Source organism: Xyrauchen texanus, chromosome 43 (genome assembly GCF_025860055.1).
Source record: "Xyrauchen texanus isolate HMW12.3.18 chromosome 43, RBS_HiC_50CHRs, whole genome shotgun sequence".
In the NCBI taxonomy this organism is placed as follows: domain Eukaryota; kingdom Metazoa; phylum Chordata; class Actinopteri; order Cypriniformes; family Catostomidae; genus Xyrauchen; species Xyrauchen texanus.
Window position 1 is genome coordinate 24,094,420 of NC_068318.1, and position 19,539 is coordinate 24,113,958.

Sequence of the window (19,539 nt, forward strand, 5' to 3'; positions counted from 1 at the left end):
GAAGTCTCTTCTGCTCACAAAGACTGGATTTATTTGATCCAAAATACAGTTAAAAACATTGTGTGAACTCATTTTACTTCAGAAATCATTATAATATGCTGAATTTCTAATATGGGCATATTTAAAGTGCATTTTACTAATTTAACCTGAACACATATTTGCAAGCACAAGCTTTGTTGATGATAACGAGGCAGCATAAACACGTTAAAATATAATCTAACATTCATATTATTTTTATATCATATTACATATCATATTTATATCATACAGCATACAATGTAAATAACAAAATTTACATGTTACTAAAACTTGCCTATTAGGACATATTTCAAATGTCAATACTTTGAGTCCTGTCTGGAAACAGTCCCGCTAGTAAAATCTGTATATAAAATAGCATGTCAGCTAATGAAAACTAATTGACTTACTCGTCTGAAATTGTATCCTCTGCTTGATCAAATCTCTCTTCAAAATACAAATGTTCATCGGAGTCCCGCTCTTCTTGTTAACTCATCCTTACATCCAGGAGTTTACAAGCACGCAGAAAAGTTTAGTTGTGTTTGTTTACATCAAATCTCGCAGTCGGGGGCGTGTACTTTTCCCTTGATCGCCTCAGCACATTAGCGTATGAATGGCGCGCTCTGCTGGTGGGTGGGATCACATTTCAGATAATGAAGCTGAGCCAGGAAAAACTTTAAATTTGAATTGTTTTATTTAAAAGTAGACATTTTAAGCTTTCTTTAGACATATGTTTCATGTATGTGTGAGAAGAATTCGCGGAGTTTAAGTTAATTTTAGTGACGTGTTTCTGAAATATGATCGTGAACACAGAGACTGCTGAAAGCTCACCCTTTTTATTTTATTTATTTAAAAAAAAAACACAAGGTTTTGATGTTAATATGAGTGTACACAAAAAAAGATGACCCTCTATAGTTTATAATCATGTATTGATTTTATTTATATGACCATAAATGACGGAGTATTTTAAGTCTCTGTTGCTGCTATGTGGAAAAAAAACAGCAAAACGCGCCGGCGCGTTTGCCGACCCCAGCACCACAATAGAAAGGTCCTCTTGAATGAGCACAATTACAGTCATCTGGAGTGAAGTGCCATTGAAAAAAACACTGAATTGTTATGCTTGTGATTTGGTAGGCCTGGCTGTGGCCAAAGCCTAAATGCTGGCATTGCAATATATGAAAGTAGAAATGCATCAAGACATGTCTGAATTAAATGTTTGTCTAGTGAGATGCTTTCATCTGGTTCGTTACTAAAGGCAGCATTGATGTATCCTTTGCTGCAATTAATAAATAAATAAACAAAGTTTTTTAATAAATAAAACAGTGTATGATGGAATGGTTGATCATCATAAATGCATTTAATACAGTTCAGATTTTTTTTTTCTCAGCATATGATTCATTTTCCAGCTGAACAAACAAACAAACAGCTAAAACCAGCCTAAGCTGGTTGGCTGGTTTTAGCTGGTCACCCAGCCAGGTCATAGCTGGTCAAGCTGGTTTTAGAAGAATTTTAAACACTTTTTTTTGCTGGTCAGGCTGGTCTTAACTGGTCTCCCAGCTGGGCCAAGTTTGCTTAAAGGAACAGTTCACCCAAAAATTTAAATTCTCTAATGATTACAGTCATTTACTGACCCTCATGCCATCCCAGATGTGTATGACTTTCTTTATTCTGCTGAACACAAACAAAGATTTTTAGAAGAATTTATCAGCTCAGCTGGTCCATTCAATGCAAGTAAATGGTGGCCAGAAAAGGTCCAAAAAGCACATAATGGCAGCGTAAAAGTAACCCATACAGATGAATATTTAAGTAATTTTGTACTATAAATTCTCCTCCCTGTCCAATACATGTGCATGAAGAATGTGAATCTCTAAAAACAAAAGAAGAAGAATGTAGAAGTAAAAGTGAAAGTGGAGATTGAGTGGTTTTCATTTCTGAAATTGTGTATCCTTGTTTCCTTTCCTCGCTTCCAAGCTCCTCCCTCTAAGGAAATGAGGAATGGATGCAAGGAAAGGAAATGGAAAGGAAAAGAAAAGGAAAGATGGAGGAATCAAAGCAAGACGGATTTGTAAAATGTCCCGATCACTCATGTGTCAATTCAAAGCGCCATCTCAGTGCAGCTGCATTACATCAGAGTGCTTACTGTTATGTTGTTGAAACCTGAATTCAAGATGCACTGTTAAAGTACAGTATGTCAATAACAGGTACTTAAACAGCAAAGATGAAACATTAATTAAAACTGTTGTGTCATGTGTGAAGATTGAAGACAATTTATGCATGCTTCAGGTGCTTCGACAAAAAATTCTTCCACATAGGAATCTCATTAGCTTTCTCGCTCAAGCATCCTCAGGAAGCGTCTCACCCACAATTATCATATTGCTTATTACTTTTATGCTGCCTTTATGTGCTTTTTGAGCTTCAAAGTTCTGGCCACCGTTCACTTACAGCAATTGGACCAGACAGACAGAGCTGAGATATTATTCTAAAAAGCATTGTGTTCAGCAGAAGAAAGAAAGACACATCTGGGAAGGCATGAGGGAGAACAAATGTTGAGAGAATTTTCATTTTTGGGTGAACTATTCCTTTAAGTCATTGTCTAACTGGGCTTTCAGGCAGTGAGTTTGTATTTATGTAGGTTTATGTGTGACAGAAAATGTCATATTACACTGTGTAACGATTTTTTTAGTAAGTGTTTATAATTGCGTATGCCTCAAAAGTATAGAAAATAGCTATTATTCCCCACAAACGTTGCTTTTGTGACCAGGACAGTGATATTTTGAAATGTACCTATTTTCCAGAACATTCCAGATAGATTCAGTGCTGAGTAAACTTGTAACTTCTAGAACTTTCTAGAACTTTCCAGTAATTTAAAAAGTAGTATAAAAACAGGGGCCTTAAGCCCACCAGTTCAGTTTAGTTCCAGCTGCCTAAGTGGATACATATCTGCATTTTTCTGAGATGGCATCAAGAGGCTGCAAGCATCCGACAGACGCATTTTGCTATGTCTGCGGCCAATTTATCAAGACAAGAGCAAAAAAGTACTCAGTGGAAAGCATCTGGTAAGATGTGTGAGTCCTACAAGACATATTTCGGCATGCCTGTTGGGGATCAAGATCATTTCACCTGCGAGCACTGCAAAAAACACTCTGGAAGGTAAAATGGACAATTGTTGCTCTGAACTCTGTTATAAAATTTGTAAATTTTTTAAATGGTAAAAGTTTTTAATTTTAAAATGTTTTTTTTTTTTGGGATGCCTTTGGGACAGCAGGGACACCAAGGTGCACTACCACAGGCAAGACTGGCCACAGTGGACCAAGTTCTCTGTGGGGAGGAACAATGTCAAGTGGGAGCCACTGGTGGACTCCCTGAAAGGTGCTGATGTTACCACTGCACATCAAATTGGGCCTTATGAAACAATTTGTCAGAGCTCTAGATTAGGAGTCGGTTGCCTTCAAGTACCTTCAAGACTTCTTCCGTAAACTGTCTGAGGTCAAAGCTGGTGTCTTCGTCAGACCACAGATAAAGAAGATCCTGGAGTGCAATGAATTCCCCAAGAAGCTCACTAGTAAGGTTAAAGGGGCTTGGAACAGCTTTGTTGCAGTGGTTCGGGGCTTCCTGGGCAATCACAAGGCCGAAAACTACGTGGAGCTGGTTGAGACTCTGGTGAAGAACTATGGCACAGTGGGCTGTAGGATGTCCCTCAAACTCCATATCCTTGATGCTCATCGTGATAAATTCATGGAGAGCGCTTCCATCAGGATATACTGAACTTTGAATGCCAGTACCAATAACGAGAACATGATGGGGGACTACATTTGGGGGCTGATTCGTGAAAGTGATTTACAGTATAATCATAAATCTCGAAAAAGTACTTTTTTGTTTTACTTTAGTATTAATACATGTTAATTTGGATTCATATGTTGTTTTTTATGACTGTATGCGAACGAAAACACACAAAGTCTCCCATTTTCTCATTGGAAATATGTACATTTCGAAATATTACTGTCCTGGTCACAAAAGCAAAGTTTGTGGGGAATAATAGCCCTTTTCTATACTTTTGAGGCATAAGCAATTAGGAAATAATACATACTACCCAGGAACAAAATTTGTGTTACATAGTCATTATCATCACACCATTGAACTGAATCTATTTACAATTGTATAACGGTCCAAAATAATCCCACTGTAATGTCCTTTTGTCAACATAAAGTAATCTGTAAAACCTGGGCACCTATTAATGGGACGCATGCACGTGCTTGGTTACCACCACTTGATTGACAGTCGGCAAGCAGCACGCAGGCGTGGTAAGCGCTCCCGCAGACAGGGGGCGTCAACATGGCGTCCTGAGAAAGACAACACAGCCAGAAACCGCACTGATCGTTCGGCTGACACCAGGAGGAGAGAGGGACGAGCAGCCAGCCACGGAAGGGACCGTTTTCTTGAACATTCGCCGTATTTTCGTCCTGCGCATCCCTCTGAACGGCTGAAAGCATCGGGCTTGGATGTGGACATCTCGGAGGAGGTGGACAGCCTCGTAACAGCTGATCGAGAATCTTCCTTTTCCATCTGTGTTTGATGCTGTTGCTCAGTCCTCGGTGATACAAAAGCAGGTGAGACCGACGCGACCGCTCCTTTTTAGGATCCGGGTCGGAAATGTCGAGCGAGAAACCGGTTTTGGCACCGGGTTCCGCCTCGCTCACGGACCGAGAAGCCCCGCCACCACCGAGTTCGGGGAAGCAAGTCGTTACGGGCTCCGTTACAGGGGAAATGATGGTGTCTGGATCGGGCGCCGTGGTTCTACCGGCCGGGGTGATAAACCCCACGGTTCCGATCCGGAATATCAAGATGAAATTCGCCGTGCTCATCGGATTGATCCAGGTCGGGGAGGTTAGCAACAGAGACATCGTGGAGACAGTTTTAAATCTGGTAAGTCGAATAAAACAGATCTTTGAACTGACGATAATGTCATATCACAATTGATTTCCAGGTGATCAGATGCACTAAAGCCAGCCTCCTCAATACAACATAAAATGCATCCACCACCTGCCTTTTGTTGACTACGCTGCCATGTTCATTATAAGCAGCCTTAGTTTAGAGTGACTAAATCACATACACATAACGGCACCACGTCACAATGCATTTTCCCAGCGTGTATTATACAGTGGCCCGCAGGTTGCTGCATACATTTGCTGTACAAGATACCGTGTATCAACACGCCGGCCTGCTACAATGACTCGCCAAATAAAGGAATGCATATCATATATATGCATATGCTGTTACTATTGCATATTTCTCGCTTATATATCATAGTCTTAAAGACATGCCTTGTATTATATTAGGTTGTTTTCAAATTGTGGTCATTATGCATATATAACTAGTGGCAGATGCTACCGCGACGCAGACATACGTGGATTATTTTGTCGGTGCAATTAATATTCTGGGCGCGTGAACATTTCGTCTGTAATACTCATTATTTTTAAGCTTTAGTTATGTCCTGTATCTTTAGCACCTGTTCTTTTCTCTGTATCAGTATTGTGTATGGCTGCTGTTTTGCTCATGCAGGCCACAGGCTGATTGAAGGAGGTGGATTAAAACTGTTTTAACTGAACGTTAGAAAACGTATTAACACAGATTCAGTAATGCCCGCTTCATGGGATGCTGCTGGGAGGACCACTGTTTTGAGGGTAGAAACGGAGACTGTGCCTCCATACTTATCAATAATTTCACTCTGGCAGTGTCAGGCCTCTTTGTACGTTGTAATGGTAGCAGGTTGTTTTATATACGCTATATTGACCATAAGCTCTCGGTTAACGGTCTCGAGGCACTGCCGAGATAAGGCGATTTAGTCTTTAATCGATGACGTCGGTCATGGAATTTCCATTGGATCATTCATTTGAAATGTTGAAATATGTCGGTGGCGAGCCCGTTGAAGGGATGCTGCAGCAGTTGCTCTATGCGCAGGGATGCAGAGTTCCTATAGCCGTGCATGTGGAAGCAGGTGGCGGGGGAGGAGGGTGGGGGTTGCTGCAGTGGTGATGTACTCTGAAACCTCGAGGCAACGCGATTTAAACCGTGGAGAGAAGCGCAGGGCCAGAACGGAGAGGCAGTTCGTTCGATCTTTCTCTGCTGGCTGGTCATGTGACTCCACTGAGGATCAGTCTGTTGGTGGAAACGTTCGGAATGGAACACTGTCGTACTGAAGTCTGCATACTCCACATTACATACATACATACTACAAAATACAGTAGGGTACAATTGGGCTAAAGGCCCCCCAAAGTAAAATGTAAAACTTTTGATTTTATTTTCTTGCACTAAACGGCAACAAAAGTTTCCTTAAAGGGCACCTATTATGATGTAATTTCAATCTTTGGTGTCCCCAGAATGTGTCTGAAGTTTCAGCTCAAAATACCCTACAATTCAATTATTATACCATGTTAAAAATGCAAATTTTTGGGTGGGAATAAAAATGAGCTGTTTTTGTGTGTGCATCTTTAAATGCAAATGAGCTGGTGCTCACTGCCCTGTATCCAGAATAGGGTGGAATTTTGTCATCTCCGCTTTGGACAACTAGACATCATAAGCAATATGACGGACAGCGAAAATAATGGTGTTCTGGGCTATATGTTTGAACCTGAGTCAGACACTGATGAGGGAGAGACTCCATCAGAAGTAACAACTTTGAGAATGAACCAGGAAGTTTCCGAATGGTTATTTGATACATTTATTTATTTGTTGTGGAGTTTGTTCAGCAGTTTTGCAACGATGGATGAGCATCACACACAAATACTGTTACAACGTTCGCTATGCGCTATAACGAAACAACACACACAAACAAACATGTCCGTCTGCATTGTCCGTCAACAGTCGTGGGCAGGGCCTGTAAACGGCTGTGACAGTGCTTTTGATTAATGGGGATTAAAATAAAAAGGACTGGGTGGATATTTATCATTATAGGGTGGTTGTGTACACACACTGCCAACACACATTTATGTTCAAACACCATGTAAAAGTGAATTTTTCATAATAGGTCCCCTTTAACAGCTGTTTGTCACTACTATACACTGCAAAATGTTCGTTATCCATGAGATGATCAATGTCTAAAGATGGATTTAAAGGTGATTTTATCTACCGTAATATTTATTTGTAATTTTCAGTTTTGTTCAAGGTAATTCAATCCAAAGTTTTTTAATAACCTTGCAATATGTCTACCACCCCTGGTGTCACGAGTCCAAATCCAGGACATGCTGAGTGAACCAAATTGGCCCAGTTGCTAGGGAGGGTAGAATCACATGGGGTAACCTCCTCGTGGTCGCTATAATGTGTGGTTCTTACTCTCGGTTGGGCGTGCGGTGAGTTGTACGTGGATGCCGTGGAGAATAGTGTGAAGCCTCCACACGTGCTATGTCCCTGCGGTAACGCGTTCAACAATCCACGTGATAAGATGCGCGGATTGACGGTCTCGGACGCAACTGAGATTCGTCCTCCGCCACCCGGATTGTCACTACACCACCACGAGGACTTGGAGCACGTTGGGAATTGGGCATTCCAAATTGAGGAGAAAATCTAAATAAGTAAATAAAATAACCTTGCAGTAAGAGAAGGGGTAAAATTTGGGGTATAAAGCCCCCTTGTTGAAAGGGCTAAAGGCCCCATAACACACATTGCATTTGGATTGTGGGGCGAATAGATTATGAAAAATGTTCAAAGTGGGCTCACACTGACTGATCCAGTCGCAATGGAGTTTCATTTGTTTATAGAAAACATGATATGTTATGAAATGCCAAATGTGATTGAAATGATCAATGGTCAACCCTTTTCTGAAGTGGCATCATCTTAATTTCATTTTAAGATCATCATAAAAGCATCATCTTAATTTGTTACTTAAAAAGCATGTTGACAAATTTTGCCCCATAACTATTGTCCCTATACATGCACAATTTCACTATACGCTGGGGGCCTTTTACCCCACCTTTTAAAATTAAATAATTTAAATCAAAACAACCTTATGTTATTATTTATTTTCACACAAATTACATTGCTCCATCAATTTTAAATTTTTAAAAATAAATGTGTTTTATCAATCTTGACACACGTAGGTGTGCCTTTAGCCCTGTTGTACCATATGTGAGGCAACATGAAAAGTTTTAAACAAGTCATCACTGAGTAGAGGCTGCTGCCAGCCAGGGAAAGATTAATTGTATATAATTTTAATATACAATAGTTACTACGATAAAATGCAATAAGTGGTTATGAGCCAATCATCAATCACAAATTAATAACGATTCTACGAACGGGCAGAGACATACGTACAGTGCATGTTAACAATTTAGAAACGACGTAGATAGATGCAAAAACACGTTTAGTCTGAGTGGCTCCTTAAACTGTTTAAGGCAGGGGTGCACACACTTTTTTACGTGATGATCTACTTTTAAATGATCAACTCAATACGATCTACCAACTAAAAAAACAAACAGTTTTGTTTAAAAAGTAGCTTGTTGGGACTACTGCATTTATGCATACATGGAATTCATCTTCTAATTAATAAAAAAAAATATATAATAATGTTCAATGTTGATATCATTCAATTTTAACTCTAAAACCAAAACACCTACAGCACATATTAAAACATAGCCAGGGCTTGCCTTATTCTGATGACTTGCACTGAATTGAATCAGACAGTTTTGTATAATCCGGGCATTAGCTGCTGGTAGCTAGCCTCAAAAACTGCTAGCATCGCAATTTCGCGCTCTGTTCTTAGAAGCCCTTGGAAGGCGCGAACCTAGTTGTCATGGCAACTGAATAAACAAAAAGCTCGCCTGGTCAAAATGTACTCGTAAAAGTGCAAATCAGACAGAAACTAAAATATGGAAAAGCATTATATTTATTTGTATTAAAATTGAACGAAAGACATAAAAATTTTGTGCGATCTACCAGCATTGCCTTTGCGATCGACTGGTAGATCGTGATCGACGTATTGGGCACCCCTGGTTTAAGGCATGGGTATACTTTGTTCCAGATCACCTCGCACATGGACGTGAGCTCAGCCGTTCTAAGTATACTTTTTTGACTGCAAGCGAATACAAATGCATTTGATCACGGTCAGAAAAGAATACTTAGAAATGCTGAGCGCTTGACTAGTCCACGCAGAACAAAATTTGAGTCACGGACACTAAGTAGAGCCCAAAATAATTTATTAAGCTTGTACAGTTATAGCAGTAAGTGTAGTATGGTATTTTAGCAAAAACTGTGGTTACCATGGTCATTTTAAGGGAGAACACTACTTGCCCTGGAGCATTAGAGAACATTAAAGCGGTTATAGCTGTAACTGTGCCCCAGAGAATGAGAGCGAAGCATTGCACAGCATTTGGCACAATGCCGATACAGAACTGTAGGTGGGGTAGACCTTATGTATTATTCAGCCTCGTCTGAAACCACTGCTTGTGCCTGAGTACAGCCAATATCGATTGATGGTGGATGCCATTTAGGAGAGCAGATGTACAGATCACCCTAATTAATTGCTGTTCCGCAGAGACCCGAGAAGTGAGAAGTCTTTGTATATCAGGGGGGAAAAAGACGCTCTAAAACCCTGATGTTTATTTTAGACTAGATATGTGTTTTTTTTCTGTTCTAGTTTTGAAAACCTTTTGAAGAGTTTACAGCCTATGACTGATTCTTACTCTTGTTTTGCCAATTTCTGTCTATTTCTAATTTTATGTGTGCTAAATTCAGACAACCATTTGTGCAGTGAATTCCTACTTGGTGTTGAAATTCAGACCAGAGAACACATTTTGTGGTGCACTGCTGTTAGACTCTGAATATAATTATACTCGTCCTCAGCCTCGTGGCCTGTGGTATGCCAGCCGTCCCTACCACCCCGCCTCAGAAGAAATGACACGCACATGTGTTGGAAAGGAGAGATTGTCCTGATCTGATAGTTGGATAAAAGGGTGTCCTTTGATCCTTGTCATGATGACATGTCCTCCAGTAAATATGCATGCAAGCACACTTTCTAGGAATATGCTAGGTTTGATCCTGGATAAGCTCAATCAACATTTTTGTTTGTTTTTTTGGCAAAAATGTTATATTTATAAAACAAATATAAAAAAAGCAGAAATCTGGGTTACTGTAAGGCTGTTACAGTGGAAGTGAATGGGGCCAATCAGTAAATGTTAAAATATTCAAGTGCGTTTAGTTATGAATGGAACACACCCTGTATCATGGCGAATGCTAGAAAGGTTTATCTCCTTTTGCGTTCTACTGCAGAAAGAAAGTCATACAGGTTTGGAAGAACATTTGGGTATATGATGACTTTTCTTTTTTGAGTGAACTATCCCTTTAAAATGCACATCTAAAAATGTACTAAGCCACCATATGTAATAACTAGGTTAGTTTGTTATGAGTAGCAGATATTAATAGCATAATCCTACCAGTGATCACTTTCCAAATCACTTCTGCATTTATGTATGTAGGGTCACCGCGTCTTTTATTTCGAGTAGATCACGTGAAGACTCCTCTCACTGTATGCAGGGCTAACAGCTCCCAGTGGAACTGACATAGTTACTATTGTAGTCACAGCAGAGTTCACCCTCATATAAATTAGGAAATGGGCTTCCTCTTTTTGGCTTTATTATATTGGATTACACTATTTCCAGTTGGTTTTACATTGCCACTGGAATATGTAGCTTTAAAAGGGATGGTAAACCCAAATATATTTTTTTATCATCATTTACTCGCCCTCATGTTGTTCCTAACCTATATGATTTACTGTTTTTCAGTGATTTACAAAATTAGATGTTTGATAGAATTATGGTCAAACATCTCCTATTAGTATAGTAAATAATGACAGAGTTTGTAATGTTTAAATTATAATATTATTTGTGGTAATTGGTGTGCGGTGAGGGAGTTTCAATGTTGTTTATGATAGGCAGATTTTATTCATCTTTCTTTGATGTGTGTCTGCCCTTCACCTCCTGCCATTCAGTTTCTCCTGTGAGCCAATCTGCTCTGTCTGTCGTTTTTTTTCGCTCTCTCTTTCTGTACCCACACATAATATACACACATGCACAGACTGCCACAGAGGGCCTATCGGTTAGTCTCCCCTGCCATTAGCAAGGCATCATTGTTGCCATGGATACGGCACCATGGGATTTTGTTGCTTGCTTCCCACCATACCAACTGTTGTCATCTCTTCCCGGCCAACTGGATCTACACTGTGATCTGGACAGGAGGATATAAACAATAGTTTATTTTACAATTAAACTACCGAGGTGTAAAATGAGCAGTTAAAGGTTCAAAGCTGAAGTGTGTAATTTTTTTCGATGTTAAAATACTTGCTCCTACCCAAGTTTAGTAAACTGAGACTAACAGAAAGCCTAGGTTGGTAGGTTGATTTCCCCAAAAAGTATAAACACTGTGGATCTGTGGTGCTATCAAAACATTGCTATGTTTGTTTGAGCATACTGACCAACCTGACTAAACAAACTGGTTCAGTCAATGCCGTGAGTTTCAGGTGGGACATTTTGTTTGGGCGGAACCAATAATAGATGAGGGGATTATTCAGGAAATCTGTTTGCATTTATATTTACACTTCACCTTTAAACTGAGAAAATCAATATGGCAAATTTAAAAATGAATATTAAATATTAGGCATAATGTTAGCCTCAGTCACTATTCACTTTTGTTGTATAGAAAAAAGATGCAGTGAAAGTGAATGGTAACTGAGGATAACATTCTGCCTAATATCACCTTTTGTGTTTGACACTGTAAGAAAGAATGTTATGCTGGAACAACATGGAAGTGATTGAATGATGACAGTATTTACATTTTTGGGTGATTTCTACTTTTAATAATTTGAGAAACAATGGAAAGCCAATGGAAACGAGATGTCTGGGTTTTTTTATGTACTCCGTTAACTGGACGTTTTTAATGCAAAATATAATTATCAATGCACTACTTTGTGGTGGCTTCTTGCATCTTAAATACACATCAAGATCTTATTTCCATTTGGATCTTCTCTTTTTCTCACTCACTCTCTTGTGGCTGAGCTGTTGCTGCCTGTCCAAAGAGATCAGCTCATTATTCACATCCACTCTGCAGAATCACCAAGGTCAGGATGCTATGCTCAGTCAGCACAAACAGTCCTTGTTGGGCACAGAGACAGCAGCACATCTCTATATTGCTCATTCAGTCTCATTCAAGATCTAACCATGCACAGATAAGACAATCAACAAAGAGCATCTAGGAATATGGAATATGGAGCATCTTAACACACATTCTATAATCTCTAAGGTCAAAAAAACAAACAAGGGATCTGTGAAAACGCACTGCAGAGGGTAGACTAGAAGATCACTGTTTTTACTAAACAACACAGAAGCGTGTATGATAAAAGCCCTTTACAATCAGAAAAGCTGCATAATCAATTAATTAATCGTTAACTGTGCATTCTAGAGGTCCTAGCAGATGTAATGGTAGCTAATGAAAGAGCGAACAAAACCGCGGTAATCTTCTTTACCTTCTACCGTAAGGCTGATCTCTTGCTTTAATGAAAGTGCTTGCATTAACCTGTGACACTGATGCTGTGTCATCGTTCTTTGTTGAAAGCGTTTAGAAAGAGATGCATATATACGCTGTCAGATCATTCTACCAAAAATAGGCAGAACATTTTTGGTAATTCTATTTGGTGAGGCTAGTTTTAAAGATATGTAATAACACTCATTTTACTTAAGTAAAAACACTGAATTTGTTCATTTTGGGAGGTGATTTTATGGTGCTTAGAACTTTTTAGCTCTAAATGACTAAATTACACCATTTTCATATAAAACAAGCACACTTTGTTATATTCACTTCAATAAAAAAACCTTAATTTCAGTAAATTAAAAGTGTCAAAACATCAACATTTATAATGCATCGTGGGTCTCGGGTGACATCTGTTGGAATTGTTTTATTTAGCTGTAATGAAATTTGGCCAGTAGATGACTTTGTTGATCAATGCACTGGCTGATCTCTATGAGCTCATGTTCTAACAATCTTAATTTCTAGATATTATCACAAGTTATGCATTGGAAATATATTTAGAAACATTTTAAAATATTTAAAAATATATATATTATTTGTCAAATTGTTGTTGAAGTGTCAGAATTTACAATGATGCTCCGATATTCTGTCAAACGTGACAATGCTCCACAGTCAAATCTGATTGTGTATCAAAGAAAATACAGGGTTATTATTTTGTTTACTTTCATTTATTTCAAACATGAAACTTCTAGCATAAACTTTGTCATGCAGGGGTCAGACTCAGACCTTGACCTGTGTTGTAGGTTTGGTGTATATATAGACAGGTTTCTCTACACCTGTGAGGGCCAAATGTCCTCGTCAGAAAAAAAAGCTCTTAAATTGGTCAGATTATGTATATTTTATAATCTAGTGATGTGCACATGTTTGTGTGATGGTTAGGTTTCGGGGTAGAGTTTAGAAATCGAAAATATTGTTAGCCTGATATGAAACCAATGAAAGTCTATGAGAGATCACTAATATGGTCAAACAAACCTAGATATGTGTGAGTGCATGTGCTTTCTGCATTGTGGATGTTTTATAGTCTCACGCCTTCATTTATTCAGACTGGAATGACTGAGGAAATCTGTTTGGTTTTCATAGAAAGCTTTCATTGAAAGCTTGATCTTGAATCTTTGTGAAGACAACGAGACAGGAATTTAATTAAACTTGGCAGTTTCATTACAGATAAAGTGCAGACAGAGGCAGGGTGCAGCTTCTGGCATTCATCCTTATTGACTGGCCACCTTCACTCATTAGTTATGCAACTGCAGGTGGTCTGTACTTTCTTTCTGACAAGCAGAATGTTTGTGATCAATGTATAGTAAGAGATTATGTTTAGAAGAATGTGAAAGTGGCGCTCCTCTATTGATGAATATGCTTTATGATTTATATTAAGCAAAAAAGTCTTGACTTTGCACTCCTGTGCAAGATTTATGTATGCATCCTGTCAGATTCTCAGTTTATTTGTACCTTTTATTCACAGAACTTTGAGCATGTGATACAATTTTACAGGTTTATGTGCACAAAAAAGTCATGGTTTTACTGAGTCAGTCTATTAGAACGGGGGTTGGCAACCTTTTTGACATGGTCAGTGGCTGGTCCAGTTTTTCCACCTGCATTCCAATCTTCATCTTGATGTAATCCTTCCTCATGATCACGCAGCATGTTTTCATCAGCTGAATGGGAGACCCCTCTGGGGTCGACGGATGCGCCGGCGCTTCATGCTGGATTTTTCCGTCATTACAGCGGAAACAACATAAAATACTCTGTCATTTTGGGGCATGCAGATAAGTGTAAGATATCATTAGAGACTATAAAGGGTCTACTTTTATTTGTGTACACTCACAATAACAACAAAACCTTGTGTTTTTGTAAAATAATGAAAATAAAAAGGGTTTCGCTTTCAGCTGTTTCTGTGTTTACGAGAATATTTCTGAAACGTATCTTTTAAATAAACAATTCAAATTTAAAACAAATATTCTCCTGCAATGTAATTTGTATGAAACAAAGCGATGTACAGTTAATTAGCTAATTATCCCTAATGTGATCACACCCACCGGGAAGGGGGCGCTATTCATACGGTAATGTGCTGAGACGATCAATGCAAATGGTGAACGCCCCCGACTGTGCCTTAAAAAGCATCAAGTTCATTCACTTTTCTGTGCGTTTGGAAGAAGCCACGATACACAGGCAACTTCTGGATAGTGACTAAGAGTTAAACATTTTCCTCAGAAGAAGAGCGGGACTCCTATGAACGTTTGCATTTTGAAGACAAACTTGATCCAGGCGAGGATACAATTTCGGATGAGTAAGTCATTTAATTTTCATTAGTTGACATGCTATTTTATATAAACGTGTACATATTTTACTAGTGGGACTGTTTACAGACTTGCCAGCCAGGATTCAGAGTATTGACATTTGAAATATGTCCTAATAGGCAAGTTTTAGTTACATTTCAATGTTGTTTCAGCTAAAGCAGGCATTTCAATTGTATGCTGTATGATATAAATATGAAATATAAATAATATGAATGTTTAGATTATATTTTAACTAGTGTTTATGCTGCCTCATTATCATCAACAAAGCTTGTGCTTGCAAATATGTGTTTTGGGTGTAAATGTGTCAAATGTGATGTAAATATGCCCATATTAGAAAATCAGCATATTACAATGATTTCTGAAGGATCATGAGACACTGAAGACTGCATTTTACATTATATTCAAATAGAAACTGTTCTTTTAAATTGTAAAAATAGTTCTCAATGTCACTGTTTTTACTGTATTTTGGATCAAATAAATGCAGTCTTGGTGAGCAGAAGAGACTTCTTTTAAACGGTAGTGTAGGTCTAAAATTAAGTAAAGTCTTTATTTAAAGAAAATGTAGTCAGATTACTTTTAACTTAAAACTTGATTTTGATCATTAAGTCTCCTTGCATTCATTCTCTTTCGGTCACATTCCTCAGTGATAGGCTCAGGGGAGGGGTCTTTGTCTCTTCAGGTGTGAATTACATCAATATTCATTATAGTTCACGCCGCCTCTAATATGACCTTTCTAACACTAAAAGTGTCTTACAAAAGTTAAATGACTAAATTGTTTTGTATGAATGAGTGATCTGGATGGTTTTCTTTTTGTAGCAAAAAATCTAGGCTACAAGATCCAGTTCTCAAAAGTCTTGTGGACAAATGTTGAGTGTGTGCCAGCATTGGCACACATGCCATAGGTTGCCGACCCCTAGAGAATTGCATAACATCACTCAGTATGCATCTGATTTGACAGGGATGAGGCATCTCCTAAGGCTGAACATCTGGGGGTCTCACAGCTTGCCATGCCCATATTTTCTCCTCAGGCAGATGATATAAAGCAAGGGGAGAGGCATTGATTAAAGTTATGTTAGAGTATGACTATGCCTGATGTACTGATTTAATAAAAATTTTTAACTGAGTTGTAATGTGCCATGTTTTGATTTTAATGCGATTTAAAACATTCCATGCACTTTCCTGAATTTCTCATGTTTTTATTACTCCTTTTTAATTATAATTGTTTTTAAAATCTCCACATCCATTGCCCTGAATTTTTGGTTTTTGTTACCTCAGATTTATCATATTAACTTTGACAGGTTTGCTGTTAAAGCAGTGTTCTGTTAACCGACATGATGACTGACGCAGTGAGATCCAGAAGATGGAAAATGACTTCAGAAGGAATAACACATTTTATTTGTACAGAAATTAGTAAAATTGATCAAATATGAATTAATGAGAATAAATTAAATTATAAAGAAAACAAAATGTGAGATTTTATTTAATTTTAAGTAGATATATCTTAAGGATATATTTAAGGACTAAGTTCTGAAATTAATCTAACACTACTATGTCTTGTCTAATGAAAATGAACTAAGTAATTAAATGAAAGAAGTTAAAGTATGGATAGTAAGATGAGGCCTCAAAGATTGAGATCAGATGTGAAGAGCGAGAGTGTTGAGTTGATGGTCTCTCTGACCACCAAAGGTTAAGTTTAAGGATTTTATACCCTCTTGCACGGTTTGGAAGTTAACTCAATGGCATCAGGACTTATTATTATAACCCACTGATGTTCAAAGGCTGCGGTGGCCTTGTATGTTGACGCATCGGGCAGAAACAACAGCCCTAACACAAGTGTGTCTTTTCCTGTATGTGCAAGACTCCCGTCAGCACATTGCTTGAAACAATAACATCTATAAGGTTAGCACCAAGCTCTCTGAATTCAGCTCTGAAACCTCATCAGGTCAAAAGGGCAACAAGTTAATATACTAAGAGTCTAAAATGTATATACTTTGTCCCAAACAGTGCTCCAGTTTCTCACAGGAATGTTGGGCACAGAAAGCACAAACCGTTTACAAGAATAGAGAACGAGCATGAAGTAATCTTCTAGCACACACACACATTGAACATATAAGGCTTGTGTCTGGTAACATGTATACAAAGGAATACAAGGATGGACATACAAGGAATACATGGTATCTAGCTGGTTTCATGAATGTGAAGTATATGATTATACTCTGATTATAGTTGAGTACATACATGTGGATACATGACTAATGCTTGCATAATATCAAGCAAAAGTATAAAATATAGAAATGTCTCTATCCACTTGCATCAATGACTATGACCCTCTAATTTAGTGCAGAAAATTCCACTTGATAAGGTGGATACTTGGCCAGTACCTTCTTTCATGGGAACTTTTCAAATTGAGAGACCCTTAGGAAAGGTTGCCTAATTCTGGATCAGTCCACTCTTGCATCTCCCCACCACAGTTGGATTACCATCTTAATGTAGTCCTGGCAGGTCTTGACTGTCCAGGTCCTTGCTTTCAAAGCCTCATGAGCGAGACTCCTATGTCTTCTAATTAGAGTCTCTATGAATGCAATCTCTATGCCATTCTGGAGCTGTGTTAAACCAGATAAGGTGGTATTGTGAGAACTGATGTCAAATTTCTCCAGACTGGGAGAGATTCTTTCCAGAATATCTTATTTGTATGGATGAGAGCCCAGTATCTGACATTGATGAAGAGTTTGAGACCACCATAAATTGTCTTTTTTTGACAGCAATAGAATTCTACCCTCAGTAAAAGTGAAGCCTAACATATGGAGCGTTTTTCAAACTGAAACATTCAAAACCTCTTTGCTGCTGTCAGCTGTTCATTGGAAAATTAATAAGGTCAGTAAAGTGCTATACAGTGAGCCATTACTGTAATTTTTTAAGTTAAGTATGCCAGTATGCAGTTAACCTATGTCGTCATTGGTGTTCTCCCTTGCGCAAGGGTACAGTAGTAAAATCGAGGTTAAGTGCCTTGCTCAAGGGCACGATGGCCCCTTCTGCGGTTTGGACCTGCATCCATTCATTTATCAATTTAACCAAATAATTTACCACTATGCCACACTATAACAAGTGGAATCATTAGTTTGTTAGTACATGTGATAGGGGACCCAGATATTGGGCTCAGGGAGGTTTTACAAAAAGTTGAGGTTTAGTACACAAATCAAAGGGAAATAGATCCAACAGGTTTTTACGTATGGATCTGTCTGTAAAATCTATACATGGGGATATATATATTTTAATTAGGCAGTAACATAGATTAAGTAGGCTAGGGTTTCTTCATGTGAACACATCTCATTTGAAGAACAGTAACAGTCTTTGCTGCAAGGTCAGAACAGATTCATTGATGTTTGAGGCCACTGTCAGGTACAGATGAAAGATGAGATGAAGATGGTCAAGATGAGCCACAGTAAGACTATCTGAAATGATTGTGTAAATCATATTATTTTGCCCAAAAAAATATAATGCCGAATCTTGATGCTGCTTGTTCTTGCACAAATTAAGCCCTGCTTTCTGGTAAATCAGAGTCTTTTGCTGAATGTAAACCTCAAATGATCGGAGTAAGCATTAAAAAAATATTCTGAAAATATAAAGATAAACTGAATTGAATATGATGATTCAGACTCCTCTGACTATGTAAATCAAGGTGTTTGCCACTCTGTTTCTGTATCATCTGATAAGAAAGCTGCTTTTGCTGCGATGATCAAATTGAAAATATATTTGATGGTTTACAACAGCAAATCAATTCAGTTAGGAAAAAAATTTGAGAAAAGCAAATTCGGTGGCAAAATAGATACAGCTATGTTGTAGCATGTAATTTGCTTTATACTCTTTGTGGACATTTGCATTTCTGAATAACAGCATGTTGCACTGCAATTGAAATAAAACAGAAATGGTTTTGTCATTTTGCTGGCTGTTTGTTTAACAAGTTGAATGCAGAAATGTGAAATTGCAATGTACCAATCAAATATTTGCCTCCAGATAAGTTGGACAAAACTTTTTGTTGTCCCAGATATTAAACAAAGTTGTCACTCTTAAGCTCAGACATCCAGTGTTGGCAGATATGTCATGAATGTCCAGATTTTACAAGCGTCTTGGACGCCATGATCGTCAGGTTTGCATTAGATAAGCTGTTCTACACCGGATGAAAATCAAGCTGTGAACATTTCACAAAATTGCAGCTTTATAGATATTGGAAAGCAAATTTGCACAAGTTAAGAAACAATCATTAGGAATCAAGTGATAGCTTTGGTACCATACCCACAAAACCATGGTAATGCCATGGTACTTTTTGTTAATGGCTTCTCTGACATCAGTTTGTCAAAGTTATCAATGGTGTGCTGTTTCATGTTTAACGAAGATGTTTTTGTTTGCTTGCATGGTTAGTTTGCCTTGAGGATGAATGTCTGGTGCTCTTGACGTACGTCTGGTTTATGATTGGGAACCAGACAAATAACGTTACAGTGCTAAAATATCTAGCCTGACAGAAGCCCTTCTTTTCAGATGTGCCCCACCCAATTGTACCCCTCTCATTTCTTAAAGTTGCACACCTCTACCTCACTCTTCACACTACACAAAGACATAGAAAAAACACTGGCTTGTTTTTCTGCTTGCAGTTGTCTGA

At 38.3% G+C, this 19,539-nt stretch overlaps 1 protein-coding gene across 3 annotated transcripts in view; it reads left to right on the forward strand.

Moving 5' to 3' along the window:
- Positions 1-4,502: 4,502 nt before the first annotated feature.
- Positions 4,503-19,539, forward strand: part of LOC127635912 (neurobeachin-like) — a 148,053-nt gene continuing 133,016 nt past the window's right edge. For all 3 annotated transcript variants that reach the window (XM_052116203.1, XM_052116201.1, XM_052116204.1), the window contains exon 1: positions 4,503-4,938. In XM_052116203.1, the coding sequence (XP_051972163.1) occupies positions 4,666-4,938 (273 nt within the window). In that variant the 5' untranslated portion in view covers positions 4,503-4,665. The remainder of the gene's footprint in view (positions 4,939-19,539) is intronic.